Source organism: Strigops habroptila, chromosome 15, assembly GCF_004027225.2.
Source record: "Strigops habroptila isolate Jane chromosome 15, bStrHab1.2.pri, whole genome shotgun sequence".
Taxonomy (NCBI): domain Eukaryota; kingdom Metazoa; phylum Chordata; class Aves; order Psittaciformes; family Psittacidae; genus Strigops; species Strigops habroptila.
In genome coordinates, this window is record NC_044291.2 from 10,278,119 (window position 1) to 10,305,993 (window position 27,875).

Sequence of the window (27,875 nt, forward strand, 5' to 3'; positions counted from 1 at the left end):
CAGGAAAATGTGGTTTTCATATGAACAATACAAAGTTGTCACTACCAAACTGCAGAAATAACACAAATCTTCACCTTTAGTCAATTTGACCAGAGTCATCTGGTGCTAGTACAATTTTTCCCCAGTATGTTATCAACAAATGCACTCACAGGAGTCACTATTTAAAACAGCCTTCCCAAACCTTGGTTTAACTGTGATAATATGTTTTTGTTTCTATTAAATATTTAAAGTTAAAAGTTTCTCCTGAACCAGGGTACCACCACTCTGGAGCTCTGAGGCTATCCCGTGATTGACACACTCTGTATTTAGTTTAGAGAAGGATTACCTCTGTCAATCAGTTCCACTGAAAAATGACAGCATGTGAGAACGAAAGAGAGAAAATTATACAAAAGAGAAACACATTTGTTGGGAGTTGGAAAGGAAACAGATTCCAGCACATCAAAAGAGAAGATAACAATAAACACAGAGTAACACACTTGAACAACATCACTCTACGTTTATAGTGTGACTAGAACTTGTCAGAGCCAGCAGCTTCCCCAGCCTGCTCCCTCGTGCCAGGCAGGGTTGGTTTGGCTGTGCAGGCACCCGAACGTGCCTTGGGTGGCTGCTGCCTGCAAAGGCTTGTGGTTAAGCTCTTGCACGCCATCTGAGGAGAGAAATGCACCATTCCCAGTGCTTACCATGGCCCACTGCCTGGCTTTGATCCTCATCTGATTGTAGCTGCGCTCTTCAGCGTACAAGGCACTCATGAAGGCACCAATAGATGTTCCTCCAATCATATCCACAGGGATGCCAGCTTCAATCAGTGCTCTGATCACACCCACTTGGGAGCAGCCCCTGTGCCAAGGAAAGAAAAAGACATGATCAGACAAACAGCCACTAAAAGAGCATAAAGACATGGATTCCACCTTCTAAGGGAATGTGAGTGTGCACCAGCTGAACTGCCAGAAACAAATATTAGGAATGCAGGAATGTTGAAAGAGACTCCCTTAGGATCCCAGGAGATGCTGAGCAGAAGCCTGACCGCAGTGTGAAAGGCAGCAACATGAAAACAACAGCCAAGAACCAAGCCAGAGGATATGTGAGGGAAAAGTCAACATGGATTAAAGGGAGGAATGACATCAAAACATCTACTGGGGTTCTTCCAAAACAGCCAGGGATGGCTGGATTTCAGAGACCTTTCCACATGTTTTTTTTCCAGTGATTCTTCAAAGAAACTCAGCCAGCCTGGGACCACAGGATGGGTCACTGCATGGATTAACAATCAATTTGAAGATGGAAAACAAAGAGCAAGAAAAGACAAACAGGGATGAGAAGGCGGAAGTTTCATCTGCACACAGAGCCAGGAAAGGGGCAGATAAAGAGGCAACAGAGAAGCTGTGGCTGCCCCATCCCTGGCAGTCTTCAAGGCCAGGTTGGACACAGGGGCTTGGAGCAACCTGCTCTAGAGGAAGGTGTCCCTGCCCGTGGCAGGGGTTGGAACCGGATGAGCTTTAAGGTCCCTTCCAGCCCAAACCAGGCTGGGATTTTATGATTTGAGGATGATACAAGTTCCTACAGGACAGTAAACTGATTTCAAGAAGTGCAGAAGGAACTCAGAGCAGTGATGGAGTAAAGTGATAAACAACAGATGAACCTCAGTGCTGATGGGACAAGAGAAGAACAGAAGTAGCAAAGCTCCTACAGCAATGAGCTCTTAACTAGCTCTGCTCACTTGGAGAGATTTTGGAACTACTGTGGGTACTCCCTGAGAAATATCAACCTAGTGCTCAGTGGAAATCCAAAAAGCAAATCAAAGGCGGCAGAATAAACCAGAAAACTTAAGAACATACATCCAAGATGGACCAGCACTTTGAAAACTGCAAGGAAGCTCAGACTCCTCACTAAAAGGAAATAGCACAACTAGAAAATGACAGAGAGAAGAATTGAGCAGAATATGGAAAGGACTCCACATGAAAAGAAACTAGACTCAAATCTCTGACTGGGGAAGATCATGACTGATGGGATATGCAGGGCCAGCCAATGATACCTCCATGCAGGAAGTTTAACGTAAAGGAAAGAATTTACACACAGACATGAGTATGTAAAGCACAAATTGAGGAAACCACTGTCACCACATGCTGACAAGGTCAAATCACAAATGGATCTAAATGTGGGTTGGTTGAATCAAAGGTACTAGGCTGTCAGTGGCTACTGAACATGAAAACTCAGGGTGCAACCTCAGGTTCAGAAACTCAGCAGCTGCTAATTGCTACACATACACATTTCTGAAGCAACTGCTACAACCTACAATCAGAGATGAGAGAGCAGAGGTGGAACATTTGATCTGATCTTATAGACTGATCCCCTAATGGTAGAGGGGATGTGTCCTACAGAACCATTACAGGAAAAGAGAAATCAGCAGCGGAGGTTGACTGCCGCCTTATCAAGCCCCTGCTTTCAAATGCTTTGTCCACTTAATACCAAGCAAGTCAATGATTTCATTGCACCTGGATGGATAGTTTGCAGTCTAAGCCATAGAGCAGCAAAAATCTTCCTTTGCCGATTTTCCTGTTCCTCCTGTGCTCTATTTCCATCCTCCTTCCCCTTGCTGTTTACTTCCTATAAATACTTGCTAACAGCTGCCAAGTGCACCATAGGTGTCATCTGGCCAAGCTATGCTGAACACATTCTTTCCATCTATATAAATCCCCTCCAGCTGCTGGAATGCTTTGGGACAGGTTCTCGGTTATACTGGTGTAAGTGACTTCAATGACAGATCTGCACTGGTGTAATCCAAGAGCAGGAACTGGCTCATTTAGTTTCCTTTCCAAATGCTCCTTCCCCTGCTTTCATAGCATCCCAGACTGGTTTGGGTTGGAAGGGACCTGAAAGCTCATCCACCTTCCACTAGAGCAGATTGTTCAAAGCCCCATCCAACCTGGCCTTACTATTACTTCTTCTCATAAGATGCCCTAAGTTAAAAGGGCTGTATTTCTATCCCTGCCACAGGAGCTCACTGGTTTTAGGCTTTTAAATCACAGCTATTTCTGCAATCTGCTTCTAGCGCCTGGCACTTACTTCAGCCTTACCCCTACGTGTAAGTCAGTAGCTGACGCTGCTGTTTTGCTGAGGAGCAGACCTTACACTATCCAACCTGCTTTCTGGAGAAAGCCCACAACTTGTCTTAACAAATCCACATGATAAGTACTGTAAAGCATTGCCTGCTCAGAGGGCAATTTTAAACTGGCCAGGAGTAGCTCCAGACTGGATTCTCCCCCTTTAACTTCTTCTGAACCTGGATCTCCTTATTCATGCGTTCAGAAAATACAATGGGTTTGCTGTGACCACTTTGGATTTCTTTTTACTTTGCTGCATGACACCCTCGAATGAATAACAATTGATTACTTCTATTTCAAGCCATCACCCCTGTGTCATGCATCAGCAGAGTCCCTGCCAATACCCAGCTAAACATGTAACGGTCACATTACCACCAACACAAGCATCAATTTTGAAGCACTGACCTGCAAGATGGGACTCAAAGTACTTTTCTTGCTGCTATAAACTGCCAAACTGAATTATGTTTCATTTATACATGAATACAAAGCTGATTCTTTCAGTTCCAGCACCCTGAAGAGGAGGATTCGTGACTGGATGTATTTGTGTAAACTAAATTGCATTTGTATGAACTATTTCTTCCCTGTGAGGGTGCTGAGGCGCTAGCACAGGGTGCCCAGAGAAGCTGTGGCTGCCCCATCCCTGGCAGTGTTCAAGGCCAGGTTGGACACAGGGGCTTGGAGCAACCTGCTCTGGTGGAAGGTGTCCCTGCCCGTGGCAGGGGGTTGGAACTGGACGACCTTTGGGGTCCCTTCCAACCCAAACCAGTCTGTGTATCATATGTATGATAAACCCTGAAGAAAAGCAAATGTGCCTGAATCCACACACACCCCACCCCCCCTACTTCTCCATGTACCACGCAGCCTCCTGGAAGATGTAAATGGGGTTTTGTTCCACCTCCCTATAGCTTTAGGCCATCATTACCCAGCAACGCTTCTATGTGAAACTTCTCACCAACTCCCCGCAGTTGGTTCTCTCTTGGCCACGCTCCGCAGCTCCCGGCGCACAGGGGCAGGCTGCCAGGGAAGCTGCGTGCCAGCAGCACAGATCCTGTTCAGTCACAACCTGCCAGAGCCCCACGGACAGCCGGGGTGGGCAGCTCTCATGCTACAGCTCAAGAGGAAAAGAAACCGAAGCCACGACCTGAGTCCCTGTTAACACCCAGAGTACTAGCGCAGAGAAAACAGGGATCGTGCAGTTCTTGTAGTACCTCGCACAGTTTCACAGGGGACTTGTCCTGGTTTAGGGAAACATGTGAAAATACAAGTGTTTGGCAAGAGGTGTACAAGGGAAGATTGCTGGTGCTGAGCTGTTTGTACACATCAGTGCAGAGCGCTCGTGTGGAGCAGGGGAAATCTCCAGTTACCTGGAGCTAAATGTCACTTGCTCTGGAGGAAAGCAGGAGCAGGGTCTGTGCAGATATGAGGAAGGAGTGTCTCGGTGAGGGGATGAGCACAGCACGGTGCTGCAGCTGCACCCGCGGCTGTTCTTTGCCTTAAAGCCGCCCGATGGTGCAGCTGGATGGAGCATTTCCTCTGCCAGGATTAACGCCTGTCCTGGGACAGGGACGCCTGGCACCAAGGACAAGTGACAGAGATTACTGTCCAATAATTTGCAGCAGAACCCAAAGATCTGCCCAAGAAGTGCAGCAGCTATATATTAACAAAACCTCTTTTCCATCATATATCACTCTCTAGGACTGGCCTCATTAAATATTGCCCTTTGCAGAGAGAGCAGAAACGGCATCAACCACGCCAAGGAGGAACTGGAAATAAGAGGCCCGCCCCACTTCCACCCCAAACTCGTGCTCAATGTGCTTCAAAAGCCTCCCAAAGCAATGCTGTACTACTTAAATTCCAAGCATCATTTCTTCTTTACTACTAGTGGTCACAAATAAATGACCACGAAGCAGCGAGAAGAGTTATGGGGTTGAGGACGTGCTTCCCTGAAATAACACAGCACAGCAAGCAGGGAGCACAGCCTCGCTGGCAGGAGGGATTGCAGGAAAATTCCTGCTCCTGACACAGCCCTTGCTTTCATCCCCTGGGAAATGCCCCTGGCATGCGGCTGTAACGCACGAAGGCCAGAGCACAACTAAGAAACATTCTTCTGCGAGACGTGCATGTGTCAGCTCCGCACGTGCCTGCCTGAGCTCGCATTAGACACGGCCCTCAGGAAGAAGCGAGCAAATGCAGTGGGACATTTCACATTAAAGTGTCAGCAGGAACACGAGCTCTCCTCTGTGCTCAGGTCAGGGTTGAAGAAAACACAATTAATACAAAACCAGAGCCTGTGCACCAGTGTTTTATCCACAAGCCACATGTAACACATCAATAGGATGCTGCCTGTCAGTGTTAGAAATTAAAACACAATACTGTGGGCACAGAGAGGGGACACTCGCTTTCCAGACTGGGATTAAAGGAACAGCAAGGCAGAGCTGCAGCTCAATCGTGGTGCCACCTCCAGAGCCTGCTTCAGTTTGAGAACAGAGAAAATACAGCTCAGGCCCCCCCAGCACCCACCTCTTCTCCTGACTGACTCAGCAGGATGAAGGAGATCTCTCTGAATGCACTGAAGAGATGCTATTTCCTTTGGTTAAAACCAGGATTAAGGTCAGGGCTGCTGCAGAGCTTTGCTGTGTCACTAACCACAGCCTCTCCAGAGCAGGGGACATGGCTTGCTGCACCACCTTCCTGATGGAGTTAACTGGCAAAGTAGGTAAAAAAAAGAGAAATTGCCAAGGGGGCTTTGCTAAGCTCCACTGGAGCCTAACAAACATGAATCAAGGCACCCTTATAACCTTAAATCTCCTGAAGAAGCAAAGCTATACAACTAAAACCAGCTTTTCCCCCCTGTAACAGCTTTGATTCAAAGCATGTTACAAGCAGTGATTAGACCACTGAGCTGATGGGCTCAGTGCAGATAAGTATGTATTTATTGTATCAACTTCAGAGATTCTTCACTCTAAAGGGGAGTGAAGGGACCTTAAAGCTCCTCCAGTTCCAACCCCTGCCACGGGCAGGGACACCTTCCACTAGAGCAGGTTGCTCCAAGCCCCTGTGTCCAACCTGGCCTTGAACACTGCCAGGGATGGGGCAGCCACAGCTTCTCTGGGCACCCTGTGCCAGCGCCTCAGCACCCTCACAGGGAAGAGCTTCTGCCTAAGATCTAATAATATTATCTAAGATATAAAATATATTTATATATAAAGATATAGAAGATATATAAAGATAAATGAAGGGCTATATAGAGTGGCATCTGGAAATGTGAGATAAAGAGAAGTTTCTTCTTTAGATAAGCAGCAGCATTTTTTGGCATGTGTTTTGTTGCTGATCCTGGTGTCAGAGGCACTGGCACTGATTTAGAAATCAAGCAAGTCTTCTACAGGCTGCAACTGCGCTATCTCCAGTTTGGCACCTTCAATCTTTTGCAGCTGCATCACTGCATATGAACATCACTTTGAAATCTAATTGTACTTGTGTCCTTTCAATAACATTATTCCCAGTTTTCCTGACCATAAAACTTCCCAGTATCATAAATTTGCCAGAGTAATTACAGTGATGATCCGTCAGCTCCAAAGGATAACAGAAAACAGACCACTGCGTGGCTGCTCCTACTTATACACTTGGAAGTTTCCAATCTGGACAACGAAAAGCAACTTCTATTTCTCACAAGCCCAGTGAAACTACCTTCCTACAAGAAAATCCAACGTCCTTTTAGCACTGATTTTACCACTGATCTTGTTTCTGCTTTATGTACTGACTTCAGAGCAAGCTTTAAATAGAGAGATTTGTGCCTGACACAGAAGTAAATGAACAAAAATTGTTCAGCCCTTCCAAGAGAACTGTCAGGTCCGCCCAGGCCTGGGGCATGAAGGGATACATGAGTAATCTACTGAGGAGAGAAAAACCACAAAGCAAAGCCAGAATAGAAGCACATCAGGAAATGCCCCAGGGTTTTTGTTTTCTCATCTACCTGCCAGCAGAACACTCCAGTAGGTGTGTGCAGAAGGAGGAAGGAGGGGAGAGGCTGATGGCAAACTGCAACCCCCATCTCCCTCTGCTTGGGGATTCCAAACAAAATCCTGTCTCTCACTCTGAGCCAAGAAATAACTCAGTTATCTGCAAAGAAAGATAATTTCTTTGGAAAACAAATATATCCTCCTTCCCCCACCCCTCTGAGACTTAGCTGTGAAATGTCTTAAAAGAACCCATTTTGAGCACATCATCTGGAAGCTGCAGAAAAAAGACCAAAGCACAGCACTTTAAAGAATTTAGCTGTGATTTCACTTACAACTACTCCAATCCCTTCTTTTTTAACAGGAAAGCCCATTGCCCAGATGAGGTTGGACAGAGAGTCCTGAAAGAGCAATGCAAGAGCATCTTCCTGAAAACATGTGGACTTGCAGCAGAGTGTTGCAACTGCTATGTGGAAGGTGTTCCCACAAACTTGCAGCTCTGTAACACAGCACATTTCTTCAGCTGCTAAAAAGAGTGGCAAAACTACTAACAGGAGTTGAAGCACAACTCCACCTTCTCCTTGTTTAATTTCTCAGATATACAGACTCAATCTGTATATCAAAGTACTGCTATGAATAAATAACTTTGGTGGGTTGAAGACTGGAGATCAGGACAGGACAGTCCAAATAAACCACTTGCAATTAATTTTTATTAAGTCATAGTGTGGAAGTTGATGGCTCCCGAGTTCCTGCTGCTTGGAGGATTTAATAGAAGCCATTAAAATCTTCAACCTCTGTGGCAAATAGGAGCAAATGAGCAATTATAGAGGTGCTGCAGATGAGAAAAAGAAAAATCAGATCACGAAGCATTACATCGGTGCTAAGCCATATGAACAGGGCTTTTATGTGCACGGGGTGACCCAACCACTGCACAACCCACCGAGCAATTGCATTTGGATCTGGTAACAGCCAACTGCACTCTGAGACAGGATTTTGACTGGATGCATAAACATGTTTGATATGGCTGGGCTCTCGGGCAATACACAAGATGGTCCATCCCTAAAGAAATCAAAGCAAAGCCTCTCAGGAGGAATTACTCTGCAGTCTGTTACCAACCCTCTGCAAAGTCTGGAGCCTTCAGTGCAAGTTCACAGTCACATCTCGGGAGGTTTGCTCAACAAAAGCAAATACTCAGAACTCATTCTTTTATTTTTAAGACTTGGGTTTTGTTTGTTCAAACAATACACTCTCAGGCTGACCTAGGTAAGACTCAAATTTGGTATCCATACAGCATCATCTTTTCCAAGGAAGAGCCTACATTCCTATCTTTCTCCCGGAGCTTCTACAAAACAGCACCAAAAGTAAAACACAAAGTCAAAGCTGTAATTTCATCTTTGAGGATAAAGAGTTCAGGCTCTTCTCTATTATTTTAGTTCCTGGATTTTGCCCTGAAATCAAATCTGCTTTTTGAAAGACATGGGGAATCCAGGAGCTTGAGTGTGTGACTGACCCTGGAATTCGGTCTGGTTGATTTGCACATGGCAATGGATGCTCTATTCATGACAAGAGCACAAACACACAGGGCACAGGCTGCTTCTCCAAACACCTTTATGGATAATTACAAGCTGTGAAGCCCCCATACAGCAATCTGAGCTTCAAAAAGGGGTATGACAAAGAAAAATTACAACTCCTATGTGCAATGAGCTACAGAGGTCTATCTACATACACAAAAACGTATTCCGGGTCATCAGAGAGCTGCCCTTCCCCTGCAATGCACCCACCAGCAGGAAGCTGACCACATGTGGAGGGTGAGGACTGCAGGCTGAGTAATGCAAAGGTCATGAGGATTAACCTTGGGGCTGCCAACTTTTTGCCCTTCCAAATGTCAAAAGACAGATTTGGCCTGCTGTACAAATGGATTACTTTGAAGAAAGGGATCTGGAGGAAGGATATTTCAAGTATTCAGGGTTTCTTTCCATGACACAAAGCAGATTCAGCTCCTTTGTATCATTCAGATACTTCCATCCTGCAGAAATCCTGCTCCCTCAGCCGTTCCTGGCTGCTGACAGATGCTGGATGATAAGCTTCATCCTTCAGTTTAGAAGAAGGGATGAAGCATTTTTCTAGTTTCATATTTCAGTTGTTTCCTGGCACCCTTTACAGCACTGTCAGGATGAGGAATGGGATCCTTTTAGCAGTGCATATTCTTCAAGACCTGTCTTGCTATAGAAAAGGAAAGCAGGATCCTTACGTGGCATCTCAGTATCTTGAGCAAGCCATCAGAACTCAAACATGAGTTTCATGGGTGCTGCCTGACTATCATAAGTAGAGATTAGGAAATGGTGTGAACTGGGTGCAGAAGGACCCTTCTGTTCCAGACTGGCTCTGTACAGCACTGCCAAAGACCAACCCGGAGACTTCCAGTGCCTAAAGGGGCTACAAGAAACCTGGAGAGGGGCTTTGGACAAGGGCCTGTAGGGACAGGCCAAGGGGAATGGCTTTAACCTGCCAGAGGGGAGATGGAGATGAGCTCTTAGGCAGAAGCTCTTCCCTGTGAGGGTGCTGAGGTGCTGGCACAGGGTGCCCAGAGAAGCTGTGGCTGCCCCATCCCTGGCAGTGTTCAAGGCCAGGTTGGACACAGGGGCTTGAAGCACTGAGGAGCCAAACACGAGAGAAATGAAACCCTGACTGCACATCGCTCGCTTTGTGGTTTCGCCCTCAATAGCTGCAGGAACTCCTGACACTGTGAGCACCTCACACAGGCTGCTGCTGCTCTTCCAGAACTATCCCAGCCAAGGTCAGAATGAAGAGCAGTGGTTTTAGCAAGAATTTTCTCATAATTTACTCCAGAAGAAGTGTTTTATCAGACCATGTTTTCTGAATACTGCAAAGAATGAGAATGTACTTTTACACATTTTTCAAGCTGTCAGCCCCTGTTTACTGTGAATTTGAAGCACTGTTAGAGATAACAAATGAAGGGGATACCTGTAGCCCATGATAAACCTTTGAGAGCAACCTTAAACACTGCTAGCAATAATCTATTTGCAAAAGGCAGCGTGTCCTGAAACTCCGTGAATCATCTGAGAACTATTTCAAAGCCAAGTGTATTCCTGTTGACAAATAAGAACACCCCAGCACGGCAGAAGCTGGTGGCAAACTACATTTTTTGTGACAAGTCATTTGAGAGAGGACTTGAAAGCAAAGACTGAGAAAGGAACTAAAGGGTGGATATGAAGATGACAAGCAGGAATGACAGTGGAATTAAAAGGGTGCGAAGAAACTGGGTAATCTTGGGGCTTGGATGTGTCAGAAAGGGAAAATGAAGACTTACAGACTAACAGAGATGGCCAGGTGGAAAAAGGGTAAACAGGTTATATACAATTTGGATAGGAATGAAATTGTGAAGATGTTGTTACTAAGCCAGTTCTCAAGATGAGCATTACTGTGACTCTCCAGCACAAGGAACTGGTAATACCAGCACATTTAGGCTCCACAGATCCCTATCCTCCGTGACTTGGGGTGCCCCTCATTAGCTTCAGTCTGTGTAAAGTTCTGAACCCAGCAAAGGAGCAGAAAAACATTTACTATGGTCCAGCTTATATGAGGAACATGAGGAGTCCAGGAAATTCCCATAGGCTTTTCTTTTATCCCCTCTGTAACCTCCATATGGAGTATGTTTAGGATCCCTTAGGGAAAACAACTGCCCTGTGTTTGTTACAACAGTATTTTCAGTGCACATCTCTGGAGGCAGCTTCTGAATTCAGGCAGCAAATTCCTTCCCTCTCCCCCCGCATTCCTTTACCAGCACGTTGTCTCGGTGCTTGGGGTCAAGTCTAAGAGTTTAAAAACCAACTCCCTCAAGCTTCCAGTTACCTCCCTGTATCTGAGGTACAGCAATGGACCTTATGAGCCCACCATCTCCATTTCAACTACTGCAGCTCTGCAGTCATAGCTTTAAGACACTGTCCATGCACACACCTCTCCCACTGATAGAAGTGAAAAGCCTCGTATCATTAGTTGCCTGTTTTAGTTGGGGAATAAGAATTAATTTTCCTTAACTGCTGGAACTGAGTCTGAAGCACCTGCACCATAAAACTTCACACAGTCTCCCCAGGAGATGCTGTTATTGCCCGAGACTGAACATCAGGGCTTCATAACCACAATGCTGCCATCACCTGCACCACAGGACAAGAAGCTACAGCATGGAAAGTGTTAGTTCTCTGTGGAAGTTAGTTCTCTGCATCATGTAAGCAAGCTGTCCATCCCAAGGATGGCACTTCATCATTGGAACACTCTTTCCACCTCAAATTTCAGCTTTTTAGTCGTTCGATATTTCATCACATACTGAAAGCTGGGCTGTGAGATGCCAGCTCCCCCACTGCACCACCCCCCAGCACACTCCACTCCACAGTGTCCAAACCTCAGTCCTTACCTAGGAGCCTTCCCTTTTATTACACCCTAGAAGACTCACTAAGCTTTGACATTTTCTGTGCAGTCTTCTCTGTTTTCAGGGAAGAGACATGCTTCTTTCTGCCTTTGTGGACCATGATAGTTCAGAAGGGATCTCAGTCACCAGGTAACTTGGACAGCTACAGCTCCCAGTGCCCTTCTCCATGGCAGCACTGCTGGAAATGACATTCTGCATCACCTTCTGACCATGGTCTTTGGTAGAACTAACAACAGCCCCAAAAAAGAGCTGGTTTCCTTTCTAAGATCCCTTCCTTGCAGCACATTGCCTCAGGAAGTCCAGCTGTTGTGTTATCATGTAATGCTGCTGAGTGTTTGCATGTTCATTAATTTTGGCAGCTTGTCAACTTTTCCTTAACCAATTCAAGCCAGGGAAAGAACACAGTGACCTCATTGCTCCTCTCCTCACCTGATGAGAATTTCACAGGGGATGAAAGCAGAATTTCTGTTGCCTGCAGTGACCCTTCTGCCACACACCACAGACCTGCATCATGCAGTGAACAAGTGCAAGTTTCTCAGAGTTAAGATGGGAAAACCCAATTAAGTAGAAAGCATTGAGCAACTAAGAAGCAGGGTAACTACAAAACACCTTCTGTTCTTAATTATCACAAGGAAAGGACATTAAGAAACAGCCTGCCCTCATCTGGGATGAGACCACAAGACTTTTGTGTGTTTTAAGGCTCCCCTCCAAGTTAGAATAACAAACCAGAGAGAAAAACAACCCCCCAAAACACACTAGTATCTTTATTAATCATTCCTGACTCCTCACATAAGCATAATGCAAATTCAGCCTCTGCACTTGTGCCAACTCTGATACCATTTAATTGCTGGGAGCGTAATTCAAGTGCTGGGCTACAGGCCATGGAACATCAGCAACACGTCCCTTCATCTGCTGAAGGGGGACAGCAACCTGCAAAGACACTGCAGTAGGAAGAGAATCTCTTACAGCAGGGTATTTACTTGCTTTCAAGTGTCCTACAAGGATAGGCCAGATCATCGATACCCAAATTCAATTCCTTTTCAAACAAGATGGAGCAGGGGAAGCATTACAGGGTTTGTTCCTATGCAAGAGCTGCTCACCTCCTTGCCAAAGTTGCTAAAAGCATGGATCAACATTCAGAAAAGGAACAGGATCTTCTAAAGTTCTCAAAATGACTGCTTCCAAGTTTTCCTTCTGTTATGCTGGAAGCTTTTCACCAATTCCTTTCTACCACGATTGCTCAGAAGCACCGGAGCGCACAGGGACAGCTGGGAAACCTCTCAACACGCTGCCACAAAATCAAAGCTCCTTGTACCTGCACTGGGAGATGCACATGTGCACCCATCACATCCCAAGGTGGCTGTGGGCAAGCCCTACCTTCTCCTTGCTTAACCCATGTGCACAGGACAATCCAACCTGCACACCCCTTGGGTCCTGCCAACTGCAGAGTGTGGTTTTGCCCAACCTGACTGTATGAGGGGATTACTCATAAGATGCAAGTCTTTGTCCCAGTGGAGATTAAGCACAAACAGATTCTGTCTTTGGGCCTTCTGGATGAACAGCAATGCCAAGGGATCAGTGACCAGTGGCATAGAAGGTAAAGCAAGACTGCTAAGCAGGTTTTTAATCAAACTTGCCTGAACAAACTGGACTTGCAGCCAAACATAATGGATGCAACGACCTTATTTCATTCTTCATGCAGTCAGGGGGGCTTAGAGTCAAACACTGAGAGTGCAGAAGGCAAAAGTGATCTCCTGAAAGCAGAATTATTATGGGATCTGCTTCCCAGGGACTCTTCCAGTCTTTACATCAGTGGGTAAAGCCACTGAAACAGAAGATAAAGCCAAGCTTTAAGGAGCACAGAGACCCAAGTCAGATTCAGAGTAGCAGCCAGTAAGTGACCAGGAGGTAGATCTGCACGTTTCACCTTCTCTAAAAGCATGAGCACCTTGCACATGGCACAGGCTTCAGGAGCACAGACAGACAGACAAAAGTGGGTTCATCAGACACAAGTATCTCCATGACAAGAAAGGTGTAACTTGTTTCTACGCTGCTGCTTTCTCCCCCCTTTTCAGAGGGCCAGAGCTGAAAATAAAGAAGAAAAGGCAGAAAGAGTAAGTTGATGAAACAGGCCAACTGCCCAAAATGAAAAGGCACGACTCTGAGACAAATCCTTGGTCAGCAAGAAAGCTCTGCACAAAAAACCTACTTTATATACTAAAAGCTGAGGTGAAATAATAAGTCTGAGGAGAAAACTAAATGGAAAAAGGAGAAATGAAAAGATCCTTGAGGACGTATCTAAAAATATCCATCGACAGCAGCTCCTCAGGGAAGGCTTCAATGCTCTGCAGAAGGGCAGGGGGTGGGAGAAGGGAAAGGCACAAAGTGCTGCAGAGCCCCCTCCTGCCACCCATCACCTGGCCTGGATGGGACAGGACATGCAGGATCCACATGTACCGGCTGGTCACAGTCTCTGACACCACGTATATTCATTCCCAGCATGAACATCCAGCTGGTTACTATGTCCTTCTGTAGACAGTACATCCCAAAAGGCAAGTAACCTCTTTTAACAATATCTCTTTCCTTCTCAATAAGCTTTTCGTATGCACATCATGTATCTGGATCTTGTGCATTATTGCAAATACAGCCTCTTATCAAAACAACCAACTGGAACAGGTCTAACGCTTTATGCTTTCCTATTTTGCATATGTGGAAAAAGGCACGATGGACCAAATTCACTCAGAACCCCGGACTGGTTTGTGTTGGAAGGGACCTTAAAGCTCCTCCAGTTCCAACCCCCTGCCACGGGCAGGGACACCTTCCACTAGAGCAGGTTGCTCCAAGCCCCTGTGTCCAACCTGGCCTTGAACACTGCCAGGGATGGGGCAGCCACAGCTTCTCTGGGCACCCTGTGCCAGCGCCTCAGCACCCTCACAGGGAAGAGCTTCTGCCTGAGAGCTCATCTCAATCTCCCCTCTGGCAGGTTAAAGCCATTCCCCTTGGCCTGTCCCTCCAGGCCCTTGTCCAAAGCCCCTCTCCAGGTTTCCTGTAGCTGCTCTAAAGTCTTCCCTTAAGGAGCCTTCACTTCTCCAGGCTGAACCAGCCCAGCTCTCTCACTCCTACAATAACATTATAATCAACAACAAAGCTTGTCATCATAGTTCTGCCTAAATCATTCTGAAACAGCACAACCCAACTCTTTCCCCAAGCCCTAGGGATTCCCACATCCTTCTGCATTAATTATTTACTCCCCATAAATTTTAGTTGTCAAACAGCTTTGCTGTACGAAACCAAAGAAAGGGAGGGCTGTACGTGGGATGGCTAAAGGTCATGAGAATGATTTATGGGAGGGCTTATGCCTTCGTTGCAGGGTTTGATGCGTCATTATTCTTGCAACTACATTTTAAACATATTGTTTTCCTAAAGGCAAATCCCATTTCCTTCCCTCTAACTCCACCATGTTTCTAACTGAAATGAAGTTAGCACTTAACAAAAGAGAAACACTGTAATTTTAGAACTGTATCACTTCGATCTGTGTTATTTTTATACTCACAAGAGAAAGAAAACCTTTAGTTCCAAGGAGCCTTTTGTCATGACAAACCACAAAGATAATTACTAGGAAGCTGCTCGGGTAAAACCTCCCAACTGACTGCCACTGGGAAGCCAGACAAACAGCCCAAAATAACAGCTCAAGAACTGGGATTACTGGAGTCACAGAACACAAGGCCTGGAACAGAAATAACCACCAGCACCCTGTAACTATCAGTGCTCTGGTTCTGGTGACCAGTATGATCCATGGAACAAGGTGGGAGGTTACTCTGTGTAGTGCATTATCCAGAGGCAATGCTAACTATCAAGAGTCTGTGCAGGGACCCAGCAACATATTTCTAGCCAGGACGGGCTTTAATCACAAGATGATTTGAAGCACCTCCTGCACAACCTCTTCAAGTTCCTTTGTCAGTAGACACGGGGACCCAAGAACTTATTCTGACCTTCCAAAGGCAGATATTTAGAGAGTTCAGTGTAATTCTCTGGAACTCTTTCCCCAGGGTCTTAATTATATTCTCACTTCAAAAACAAGCTTTTAAGAGATCCAAATCTTTCATCTAACCACAATTTAGATGACAATTCGACCACAGAAATAGCATTCTGTACCTTTCCGCTGGAAATACAATGCTCAAACTATCTATGTCAGCCTGAACCCTCAGAAAAAGCCTTTTAGTCCACAACATAAATAGGGTTTCAGAGAAAGAAGAAATAATCTGTTCTGCCATTTAATCCTCCTGCAGTTCTCCATGTGGCATGGATGCAGAAATGAGCAAACTCATTGCTAATGGCACATGGTCACGTTGCAGAATGGGGGGCGAGCATCCAGAAACCCTCAAGACAACACAGCAGCAGTGCAGTGGTTCAGACTTGCGGAGGAGGATGACACAGGACCAACACACAGGCTCAATAATCCTGCTCTTTCTTACCTCTGCTCTTGAAAACCAGCAGGTGGTAGCTTGCAAGTTAAGTAATAGAACAGAAAATAAATAGTTTGGCAAAAAATTACAGCAGTGTTTACAGAGGAAGAAAGGAAGGGAATGAGCAAAATGTGCTGCCAGAAATATAGAAGTGCCCATATTTTAGCATGACACAGGCTTCAGTAGAGACAGAGGTATCAGACAGCTTGGAACAAAAAAAGCAACCCACAAATGCTTTGTATCAGTCGATCAGAAGCTGCCTGAGATGTCCAGCTTAAGCAGAAGCTCCCCTCCCCTCCTTCCCTTTGTCTCCACAGGACAGTGCTTATCTCAGAAGTGAAATACCGAAATCATCTCAGGTGAGGAAACTGAAAGCAGGATAAAGGCATCTTTGCAGGCACTGAAAGCAACAGCCTCAGCACTGGCTGTCTCAGCACCAAGTGAGTAATCAGGACAAGCTGTCACAAAGGAGCTCAAACCTTCGGCATAGCGAATGCTCCCCCCAAAGCACACACTGGCCCAAAGACAAAAGTGTGATATTTCCATGGAGTTAAATAGGCAGAGCATGTGCAAATTATATTGCTTTAGTTTTGAGAGCAGGATTTCAAAGCACTGTTTAAAGAAGGGCTTCAAGAACCCGGTGACGAAGACAGGGCGCTCTTGAGACAAAGGGCTACTACATTTTGTCTCAATATAAAACTCTCAAAGGAAAAAAGTCAGTAAGAATTCATTTCCAAAGCTCACCAGGAATTCAGATTGAATTCTAACAGTGTTCACACACACCATGCCCTTGTGTCTGCAAAAATACAGCCTTTCTGTAAAGTAAGGCGGTCAGAAGTGTACAGATAGCCGGGGGTAGGGGTGATTATAGAGAAGAGAACATTCTCCCATTAGAGGATGTAACTCCTCTTGCTGCTCAAACTTTGAAGAGCTCTGGGACCTTTGAAATATCATGAGCCACTTTCTAATATAAGAATCCAGAGGGGAAAAAAATCCACAGTGTAGGCCAACAAAGGAAAGAAGTGTCATATTTGGCGCCCTGGTCACCTCCTGGTATTAAGCCCAACTTGAAAAGGTCTCAAGAGGTCACACTCATGTTCCTTCTGCAGAAATCCAAGCACAAACCACACAGCAGGTTAAATTCATGTAACAAAAGCAACTCGGTGTCTCCCCCAGATGCTGCTCACAGAACAGTGTGGATTTTACAGGAAGCCTGTTATCCTGAGGAATCTGTCACAGCCCAGTGACAGATGCTGGTGCTCCAGTATTTGGTGCCCAAGACAAGCTACCTACCTTGCTCCTCCGCCACCAAGCACCAGTGCAATGGCATTCCCAGTCAGAACACGAGCCAGGCGGGAAAAGTCGGAGTGACGGTCTGGAGGTTTCTGGCATATACGTTCATACATCTCTATCTGCAGGAGAGAGGCAGAGGATGGTCACTCCAAAGGCAGAGCAGAGCCTACTCTACCAGCCAACAGTGTGCTGTTAAGAAGTGGAGAGCTGCTCCTCAGATAAAAGAGGGTTCATGAATGATCCAAACAGTTCCAGTGACCACATGCATCTCCTACTTTCACAGTAGCTGGGAGGATTTCACCATAGTACAGTATTTTCCTTGGACCTGTTTTTCTTTCTTGACAAGGACTTGAAGTTACTGGGAAGCAACCCAAGTCTGCCTCTGCTTTACCTTTAGCATGGCTTTTGCAAGCACAGGGATCCTCCTGACGAAAAGGACTCTACCACATGTGCACACCTATCAATATGACCTTGAGGTAGTTTTTACTGTCTTCAGCCTATCAAAAAGGCAAGTATTCATCCATAAAGAAGACATAGGCCCCTTATCCCTATGTTTCCCATAGTAAATCGAGTCCAAACAGATTAAAAGAGAGCACTCCCTGTGTCAGTCAGTAAGTCAGCACATCAGACTATCACACAGTGGCATTATCTCAGGTTAAGTTTGATACACTGAGGGACCAGCCACTGAGGCAAGAATCTCTTACCAGCTTGGTCAGGCTTCTTTTGGAGAAGACTCTGCGTGGACAGTGGAGATGAAGATGACCAGAACACCAGCTCCGCATGTTGAGCCATTCCACAGTTCGGGAAGGGAGAGGCCCATCCTCCTTATGGAGCAGGATCAGTTGCTTCTGGGCTCGGACTGCTGTGTTCTCCAGCATCCTCTCCAGCTACAGCAGGTTATAACACCAAAGGAATGGGGGTATCAGGTATGCGCTGCTCCACCATCAGTTTAACAGAATACTGCACTGTGAAATACATCTATATCTATATATGCACACACACATATAGACATCTGACCACTACTCCTATCTGAATATGCAGGCAAATATACACACAAAGAACCCTCAAACAAGGTTGATTTAGACAACTGCACTGTTAGGTGTGGGCTTATGTGGCACACAGAAGTCTGAAATCCAAACAAGATTCAAACCTGAATGCTTAAAAGGGAATGCTTTTTACCCAAAACACAGACCATTAAATGCACAGAACAAATACATGTTGCCCGTGCAAAAAGAGACTGCTTCCTAAGTCATACCTAAGCCTCCAAATGTTCAGCATGTTTTGTTCTTTCACTTATAATCAGACCCCTTTTTCCTCTTACATTCCTTATTTTTGTTGCTTTAGACAACTGATGGCAACTTGCTTGTTCTGTGCTTTCTGCCTCCCACGAGCAGCCAGGAAGAACCAACAGAGTGACACACAAGAACACTGCTGGTGGTACCAGTCCCAGGCTCCTTGAAGGTCAGACTCAGCACTTCACAACCCTAAAAAAAACCACTTGTGACCTCCTTTTTATATGTCCTGTAGAATTTATGTGCTGCTCAAACAACTTCGGTAATAAAATATCAAAAATAGATAGTAAGGTGGGGAAAAAACAGCTTACAACCTGTAACAAAATATATTAAATTATTCACACAATACAATTTCTATCTGCTTTTTCCTAGGCACACACCATCAATTCCACCCAGGCAGAAAATAATTTCTCTCTCTGTGTGGAGATCCTGCAAAGAAATTCTGGACAAAAATGCAAAGCTTCAAAGCAATTTGACTTTTGATTTACTATTGGCCAAAATTACTTCAGAGGCAAAGAGCTTAGCTGGAGGTACTTGTACATAAAACTTGCTATTTCAATTCAATTCTTTCTCTATTTATAATACACGTTTCTCAGGAACATTTCATTATTTATGCTTCACCGGATATTAAACCCAGCAAAACTCATGAGTGTGAAACAACCTTCTCTGAGACCCCCCCTGCAGTCCTGATCCAGCTCTGGGGCAACAGCACAAGAGGGACGTGGAGCTGCTGGAGCGAGGCCAGAGGAGGCCACAGAGCTGCTGCGAGGGCTGGAGCAGCTCTGCTCTGGAGCCAGGCTGAGAGAGCTGGGCTGGGGCAGCCTGGAGAAGAGAAGGCTCCTGAAGGGGACACCTTAGAGCAGCTCCAGTGCCTAAAGGGGCTCCAGGAAACCTGGAGAGGGGCTTTGGTCAAGGGCCTGGAGGGACAGGACAAGGGGAATGGCTTTAACCTGCCAGAGGGGAGATTGAGATGAGCTCTGAGGCAGAAGCTCTTCCCTGTGAGGGTGCTGAGGCGCTGGCACAGGGTGCCCAGAGAAGCTGTGGCTGCCCCATCCCTGGCAGTGTTCAAGGCCACGTTGGACACAGGGGCTTGGAACAACCTGCTCTAGTGGAAGGTGTCCCTGCCCGTGGCAGGGGTTGGAACTGGAGGAGCTTTAAGGTCCCTTCCAACACAAACCAGTCTGGAATTCTATGATCTGTGGACACTGCAAGTATGGGAAGGAGCTGGTTCCACACCTCTCCAACAGTTGGCTCCTGGTCTCCCAGCCCCACAATCAGGATGCAGTCAGCCTGCCGGATGCAGCGCTGGGTCCAGGGCGTGAGGGTGCTGTCTGCCTGGTAGAGCACAATGCGGTGGATGTCCTCCTGCTGTCCCAGCCAGCTGGTTAGTCTGTATTCATGGATACTGGGGACAGAAGAAAGAGAAAACAAAAAGCAAATTTCAGATGGTTTTACATCACAGCTCCTAACAGAGTGGGGAGAAATCTTACATATCAAGCACAAACCCTTAAGGGCCTCAGAGAACTGCATCTTTTGCTCATTCAGTCTAAGAACCTTATCTGCTCACATTTCCATGCTCATCCTTTCTTTATTTCTCCATTATTTATACATTAGATATCTATAGACAGAGGAAAGAGGCTGCAGTGATGACTAACTTCAACAAGACTTCCATGGCACCTCTAAGACTGAGAACACAATACCCACCTGGAGCAAGCCAGCTTTTCCCATCTCACAAGTGAGAAAGTAGTTATGGGAAAAAACCACCTGCATTTGAACCAAATCCTCCTGAAACACTGTTGTCTCAAACCCCCTTGATGAGAAAGCATAACCTATGTTGCAACACAGGACTTTATTCCCAAACACTGTCTATATTCCCCATCCCTGGCAGTGTTCAAGGCCAGGTTGGACACAGGGGCTTGGAGCAACCTGCTCTAGTGGAAGGTGTCCCTGCCCGTGGCAGGGGCTTGGGACTGGAGGAGCTTTAAGGTCCCTCCCAACACAAACCATTCTTCTTCTATGATTTGTTCATAGGTAACAACGAGGCCAGTACCTGTCCAGTGCAGCAGCACCAAGTCGCTGTTTGATGTTATCACTGGTGAGCAACAAAGCAGGACCTGGAAGAACAAGAAGTTTCAGGTGTGAAGTCCTGCCCTGAGGAAATGCAGCTCTAACAAACGCAGTTCTGTGAGCTTGCTTGGAGGATCATGATGGATTGGTGCAATGAGCAGAGGAGAAAGAGCCAGCACGAGCTCTTCACAAAACTTTGCACATTTATCTATAGTAACATCTTCCCATTCTCCATATTCCCAGAGCTCTGTAACTGCATTAGTCACAACCTACAAGCTCTCTTCTACCACACTGCTGGCGTCACGGAGGATGAGAGTTTCTACTGCAGCTGCATTTTCACCAGCGCAACATTCAGAACATCACAGACCTCTTGCAACCCCGGAAAGCCCAGGAATCTGGTTTCAAACAGAAAAGCTACTTCACTGACATACTGAAATACATCATTTGTTCATCCTGCACTGAACCAGCTCCCCAGGTAAATCCTAAAGCTCTCTAGAGTAGTGCTACCTAATCGACAGACCAACAGAAGCCTGTGCCACCACCAACCCCATGGAGAGAGACACCCAAATCTGCAGGGACAAGCCCAATTCACACGACTTCCATTGCAGAGACAGGCACAGGGACATGCCTGGCAATCACATTACAGCCAGAATGGATTTTGGGGCACATCAAGTTTCCTGCAGGCACTTTAGCTGATTTTCCATATTAGCAAACCTGTTTCAGCAGCAGCACCACGTGCCATATGTGGTGGAGGTTGCAGAGTAACTGCAGCTGAAGAAAAAAGCAAAGGAAAGAAAACTGAAGGGATTAACCTTACACCTAAAGAAAACATTATCCGTCTCATACTGAGAGAGAAATTCACATTTACAAAACAGGAAGGAGCAGTCGCTTTGTATTCATGTTTTCATTGTGCAATCCTTCAGTTTTTCATTAAAAAAGAACTGAGATTTATGTCCCAAACAACAGAACACTTCATTACATGAGGTCTCTCAAGGCACTAATGAAACAGCACATTCTATGTGTTTGGTAAAAATTAAGGAACCATGAAGAAACAACATGGTGAGGTTGCAATTTCATGCTTCTCTGCTCCGTAAGGAAGAGCTGCAAGTCCAGCTCCTGGAGCTGAGCACCACAACTTCCAGGCCAGCTCATAATGCTGGGTTCCTCCTGCAAAGACTTCGCTCTGCTTTAACACACTTTGGGGTTAAACTTGAAAACACTCAGAAGTATTATTTATCATCTTGTACTTTCCCATATCCAAATAATATTTGTTCTTTGTGACACAGATGAGGAAGGAAGAGCAAACAAATAGGGACAAAAATATCCGTAAGTGGAGACCAAGAGATACCAAGTAAAAGCTGGTAAGAAAGCACAGAAAGGAGGATGACCTGAGAGGAGAATTGAACTTCCTCATCCTCCAGTAAAGTTTTTGGGAGTTGGTTCCTCTGAAAGCACCAAGTTCCAAGCAGACAGAATTAGTTCATACACCCTTCACAAGCAGAACTGGTTTAACCTGCCCTTCACTCCTGCAACTGCACTGCTCCTCGCCGGTGCTCACTGAACCATCCTTCTGCAGAGAGCCTCACCTTCTTCAAGCCAGGCTGGACGGGGGCTTGGAGCAACCTGCCCTAGTGGAAAGTGTCCCTGCCCGTGGCAGTGGATTGGAACTGGATGAGCTTTAAGGTGTCTTCCAACCCAAACCAGGCTGGGATTCTATGAGACCCAACTCTTGTGGGGCTTTTACCACCTCATTTTTAACATGGGTAGATTCTTTGATCTGATTCACCATTCAGCCTCACAGCAGTTGGTCTAGCACAACTTTGGAGAGCGTAACAGGTTTGAAAGAAGTCTCCCAGAAGAAATACTGATGACATTGCATGTGATGAAGACAGCAAGAGAGAGAGGGCAGGTCAGCTCTGAAAAAGCAGAGTTACCATTTGCGTTCATTAATGTGCCAAAGTTCTCAGCAAAGCACAAGTGTTATATAGGCCAAATTTTCTTCCAGGATAAGTGGCTTACAAAGCCTTTAACAGTGGTAGAAGTTCGGCAGCAAAGATGAACAGCAGGAATCCAAAATGAACCAAGGAATGCAATAAAAACGCCAAGAGAGACAAACACCAAGGAGGCAGCAGTGTGCTGCAACTCTGCGGTTGCCTACTGCTGCCCTGCACCCGGTCACCGAGATCCAAGAACATGAGGAGGAGCTCGAAGGGCACCACACTGCTCTGAGACATGGGGCCATGCCCTACAGGGGAAACATCAACCCAGAGACCCTGCCAGCCACAACACCTTCTGTACAGGCAACAGGCAGGCTTGTAGAGCCAAGGTGCATCTCTCTGTTAGTCAAGGTGATGGCTATGTCACACACAGATGCCCTGAATGGGGACAACACATCCCATCAATCATCAAAAGAGCCTTGGAGGAGCATATGACAGAATCCCAGACTGGTTTGTGTTGGAAGGGACCTTAAAGCTCCTCCAGTTCCAACCCCCTGCCACGGGCAGGGACACCTTCCACTAGAGCAGGTTGCTCCAAGCCCCTGTGTCCAACCTGGCCTTGAACACTGCCAGGGATGGGGCAGCCACAGCTTCTCTGGGCAACCTGTGTCGGTGCCTCTTAGACAGTTTAAGTCACTTTAAAAGCTTGCTGAGGCTCATAAAGGATGACGAACAGTATGAAAGAATTTTAATTACATCTGGAGATAAGAGGCTGAGGCAATGTTGAAGGGTACTGCAGAAAGAAAATCATCTCAAAACAGGCAAACAGATAAACCTGATGGGACAGTCAATAAACTTAGTCCAGTGAGTTTCTTCTGCTATAGATCACCAAGGGGGCAGAGCTCCTGAACTATGAGAGCTCACATAGACAACATACAATTCTGTCCACACCTCACCTGGTTAAAGCCATTCCCCTTGTCCTGTCTCTCCAGGCCCTTGTCCAAAGCCCCTCTCCTGGTTTCTTGTAGCCCCTTTAGGCACTGGAGCTCCTCTAAGGTCTAAGCCTGCAAGGCATCCCCCTGCACACTGACACACGGGACAGAGGTGCCCAGACCCTTGTTCATCCCCAGTACAGACTGCACTGATGCTTTAACTGAACCACTCTGGTTTGTTTCAGAAATAACAACCATCTGCTCTCCACTCCCAATTTCTAGCAAGCTCCCAATTAATCAACCATTAAATAACCCTCCATTAATGCGATCAACAACACCAACATATGTGTTCTCATAAACCAGAATGACCAAAAGTGTTATTTAAACTAAACTGCTGAGAGCAACTAAGTAATAAAAAAACTCTCCTTCTCAAGCACATCCTCCTTGAGCAGCCACACCAGCAGGCAGGAGCACCCAAAAGAATGTGTTAGTGCCTCCTCAACGTGCATTATCATAGTTACAGATCATCATCTAGTGATGTTCTTCCCACTCCTGCCATCAGCCTCACAGGCCATTTACAGCTGCTGCTGGCATCATGGAAACATCCTCATGATAGGCCAGGCTGGACACAGGGGCTTGGAGCAACCTGCTCTAGTGGAAGGTGTCCCTGCCCGTGGCAGGGGGTTGGAACTGGATGAGCTTCAAGTTCTCTTCCAACACAAACCAGGCTGGGATTCTATGATCCCTCCCTCCTCCAGCAGCCACCTGCACCCTTCAGGGACTGTTCTTTTCCTTAGACACAGGGCGAAAAGCTCAAAGTTAAGAACATAGCAGAGGTGATATGAGGTAACATTAAATATTTATCTAAGCCCAGTAGTGTGTCTCTGACTACACTCAGCAGCAGATTGCTGGGGAAGAGTATTAGAGCAAGGAAAACGTAATGACATTCTCCCAGTCGCCAGCAATTTGCAGTTCATGAAACTCTCAAGCCAGAGGTGGTGGCTTTTAACAGCCCCTGAGGGACTTCTTCATGCTGTGACCTTGTTGGGATTCTGAATTCTGGTCCTTGATATGCTTCAGGTGAGAAAACCACCCAGCAGCAGTCTTAGCCCCAGGCACAGAGGATCATGATTCATGGGGAAACCTCATGGAGCATCTAAATTGGTACTCCAGAATCATCTGTTCTTCATTACCGAACTACAATTCCATGAAGGAGAGGTGAGGAGAACAAAACGCTGGCACATGCCTGAGGACTAGTTCATTTTATCTTTTAAGAGTAAAAGACACTAGAGGAAAGGGCTGAGAAAACCCTTCAGCAAGGCTCGAGGCACAAACCCTATCCCAGCAAGGAGACACAAGCATCACACAGGAGACACAAAACTCTTCCTTTCTTTCCAAAGATGATCATGGTGCTCACTTTGGAAACTGTTCTCCACATAACATCAATTTCATAAGATACGCAGGAGCGGGAATGCAGATACCCTAGTTCTAAGTCTCATAAAACATGGTCAAAAGTTGCCTAGATAAATCACAGGCCCAGAGGTCAAGGTGTGATCTCTGACGCTTGGAAATGATTGCAAATCATAGAATCATAGAATGGTTTGGGTGGAAGGGACCTTAAAGCTCCTGCAGTTCCAACCCCCTGCCACGGGCAGGGACACCTTCCACTCGAGCAGGTTGCTCACGAAATCCCCCTCACCTGGAAAAAATACTGGCACAAAAAGCTACATTCAGTCCAAAATGCACTGAGGGAAGATTTTAGCACAGCAACTTCCTTGCCTGGACTTCATCAAAAGAGAATTTATATTTGGCCTAATAAAAGTCTATAAAACTACGTGTCAGAGACAGAACTGATAAATGAGTTTGATTTCCCAGCATGAAATACCCAGTTGTGCCAGGGTCAAGGCACCACATTAAACACTTAACACTTAAATCTGTGTGTAAAGAAGGGAAAACCAGGCAGAACTACAATTAAAAACTCCTCTAAATTATTAGCAAAGATATTTCAGTGAGCTTTCCAATTCACTTTACATTTCTAGAAATGGAAAGAAAGCTTATATTTAAAGGGCAGAAAGGAAGGAGAGAGACACATATGTTGGATTTGAATTCCTCCCCACATTGGTTTGAAATTATATATGATCAGAGGGCTCCCACATAGAACCAGCATTCAAAGCCACATGGTATCTCTAAGCTGGCCCCAGAAAAAGAACAAAAAATAGTTAGGCAAATACTTCTTAAAAATCTGAATACTGCAGAAGAGCTTTTTAATCAAAGATGCTCTCAGCTCCACCAGGATTAATAGGAAAAATAATAATCATAGAACCCCAGCCTAGTTTGTGTTGGAAGGGACCCTGAAGCTCACCCACTTCCAACCTCCTGCCTCGGGCAGGGACACCTTCCACTAGAGCAGGTTGCTCCAAGCCCCTGTGTCCAACCTGGCCTTGAACACTGCCAGGGATGGGGCAGCCACAGCTTCTCTGGGCAGGGATAGGAGAAAAGCCAAGAGGAGAAAAGGAGGAAATAGAAAAGGTTAAAAAGCAAGCAGAGCTTGCTGCTGCTGAGAAAGAAATAACTAACATACAGAAAGCCCCTCGCAGTGAAGCACTGGCAGAAGGTTCACCTCTGTCCCAGAGCGTTGCTGATGAGCTGTCCCGATGAACAGAGGCTATGAAGCTGTGCTGGGAGCCACATGGCTAGCTGTGTTTTCACACAACACTTTCCTCCTCCCACTGCTCCATTTTGGCAAGAACTTCAGATGCCAAAGTTGTGCAGTACCATCTATAGCTGCCAAGCACCACACAGACATCATGTTAGGAATAGAACAAGAGAACAGAAGGGTGACCAAGGAAAGGTGATCATCACAAACCCCCTCATTCCAGTCGCTTTCAACTGGAGTGGTTATTTTTATTCCCAAATAGTCCATCTACCTACTTAAATGTCTGTTTGTTTTATTTACAAGCTCCAAGTGCTGCCACACATCAAAACAAGCTGGCACCAACCCATAAGAAGTACCCATTAGCAGTATAACTACAGCTGGGAGCTGTGCTCCATTAGGGATGGAGCATCTCGAAGTAAGAGGAATCTTCAACCACCCACAAATCAGTTCTCACTGTGACTCCACTGTAAGCTGCACACAAATTCACATTTCAAAGGTTAAAGGGATCAAGCAACAACAGTTTTCTCCTGTGCCTGCTCACCTAATAGATTTTTTATAGCAGAATAGTAAGTGCAAGCTCCAGATACCCTTGAGGTCAAAAAGGTAATAACCAATAAATGTAAGTGGTTGTACCTCAAGCATTGTGTAACCTGTACTTTTCAAAATCAAAAGCCATGAGATAGCAGACTAACAATTCATCAAAGGATTACAGGAGATTTACTCAAGAGATGTGTGATGGTCTCTGAGGATGAGAAAAGGATGTTCGGGAAATGTCAAACTGTAGTACTGAGCATGAACTGAATTGTGAATTAAATACGGGGGTTTGTGAGCAACTGGAACTTGCAGAAACAACTGCACCGATGGGTAAAGCAATTAATGACTCAGCTGTGAGCTGAATACATGGGTTTGTGAACACAGGAGAGACAAACAAGCTGGCAACAAACTGGACAATGATCTAAGACTAAAGTTGGGACTTCCAGTGCCAACTTGGATCTCCTCCACAAGCCTCTTCCATCAAGTCTTATGCTTACCACTAACTGAACTACCTCAACAGAAGAAAACTGCATAGGAGATCCTTTGGTAGATGAAGCTGTACAACTGAGGAAGCCTGAAAAGCTCTCAGAGATGAGATGGAGAGAACTGGACTCTCAGAGAGGCCCCGTGGGCACAGTGCACTGGTGGGGGATTTGCCCACTGAAGCCAAGGTGAGAGGCCAGACAGAGCAGTTCATATTTCTGAGTCATTAAGGTCACAAAGTTTCCCACTGAAATAAAAAGCATGTTAGGGATGGGAACAGTGAAGCAAGAGGTCATGAAAAGGCTGATCCTGCATACTGTTCTATCCCTACCCCCCCAAAGCAGCATGAACCCACCTCTGACTGATGCCAGGTACCTGGCCATACCTCTCTACAAAGACAAGCAGAATTCCTTCCCCATAATGCAGTAACACATGAACACTTCTTACCCACGGCACTGAGAGCGTGCTTGAGCTCCAGAGTAAAAGCTGTCAGCGGCACCTCTTCGGACACCGGCATGATTGCCACTGTGGAGAGATTGCTGGCAGGATTCCCAGCATCCCACTTGCTGCCCGAGCTGTGATATCCAAGGGGATGACCTGTTCGGAAAGAAAAGACTTGCCATCAGCCAGCCCAGAAAACTGTGTGTCACTTCAGTGTCACTTCATGGTTTTCAACTGCCAGGCAGCAAGAAAAGTGCCAGAGAATTGCTTAAC

At 46.0% G+C, this 27,875-nt stretch overlaps 1 protein-coding gene across 1 annotated transcript in view; it reads right to left on the reverse strand.

The window, feature by feature from the left end:
• PNPLA7 (patatin like phospholipase domain containing 7) overlaps nucleotides 1–27,875 on the reverse strand; it is a 125,517-nt gene that overhangs the window by 34,320 nt on the left and 63,322 nt on the right. The window contains exons 22-27 of the mRNA XM_030507443.2: nucleotides 27,609–27,758; nucleotides 20,603–20,666; nucleotides 19,789–19,957; nucleotides 17,965–18,147; nucleotides 17,261–17,379; nucleotides 681–837 (exon numbers count right to left, since the gene is read on the reverse strand). Coding sequence (XP_030363303.1) covers nucleotides 681–837; nucleotides 17,261–17,379; nucleotides 17,965–18,147; nucleotides 19,789–19,957; nucleotides 20,603–20,666; nucleotides 27,609–27,758 — 842 coding nt within the window. The remainder of the gene's footprint in view (nucleotides 1–680; nucleotides 838–17,260; nucleotides 17,380–17,964; nucleotides 18,148–19,788; nucleotides 19,958–20,602; nucleotides 20,667–27,608; nucleotides 27,759–27,875) is intronic.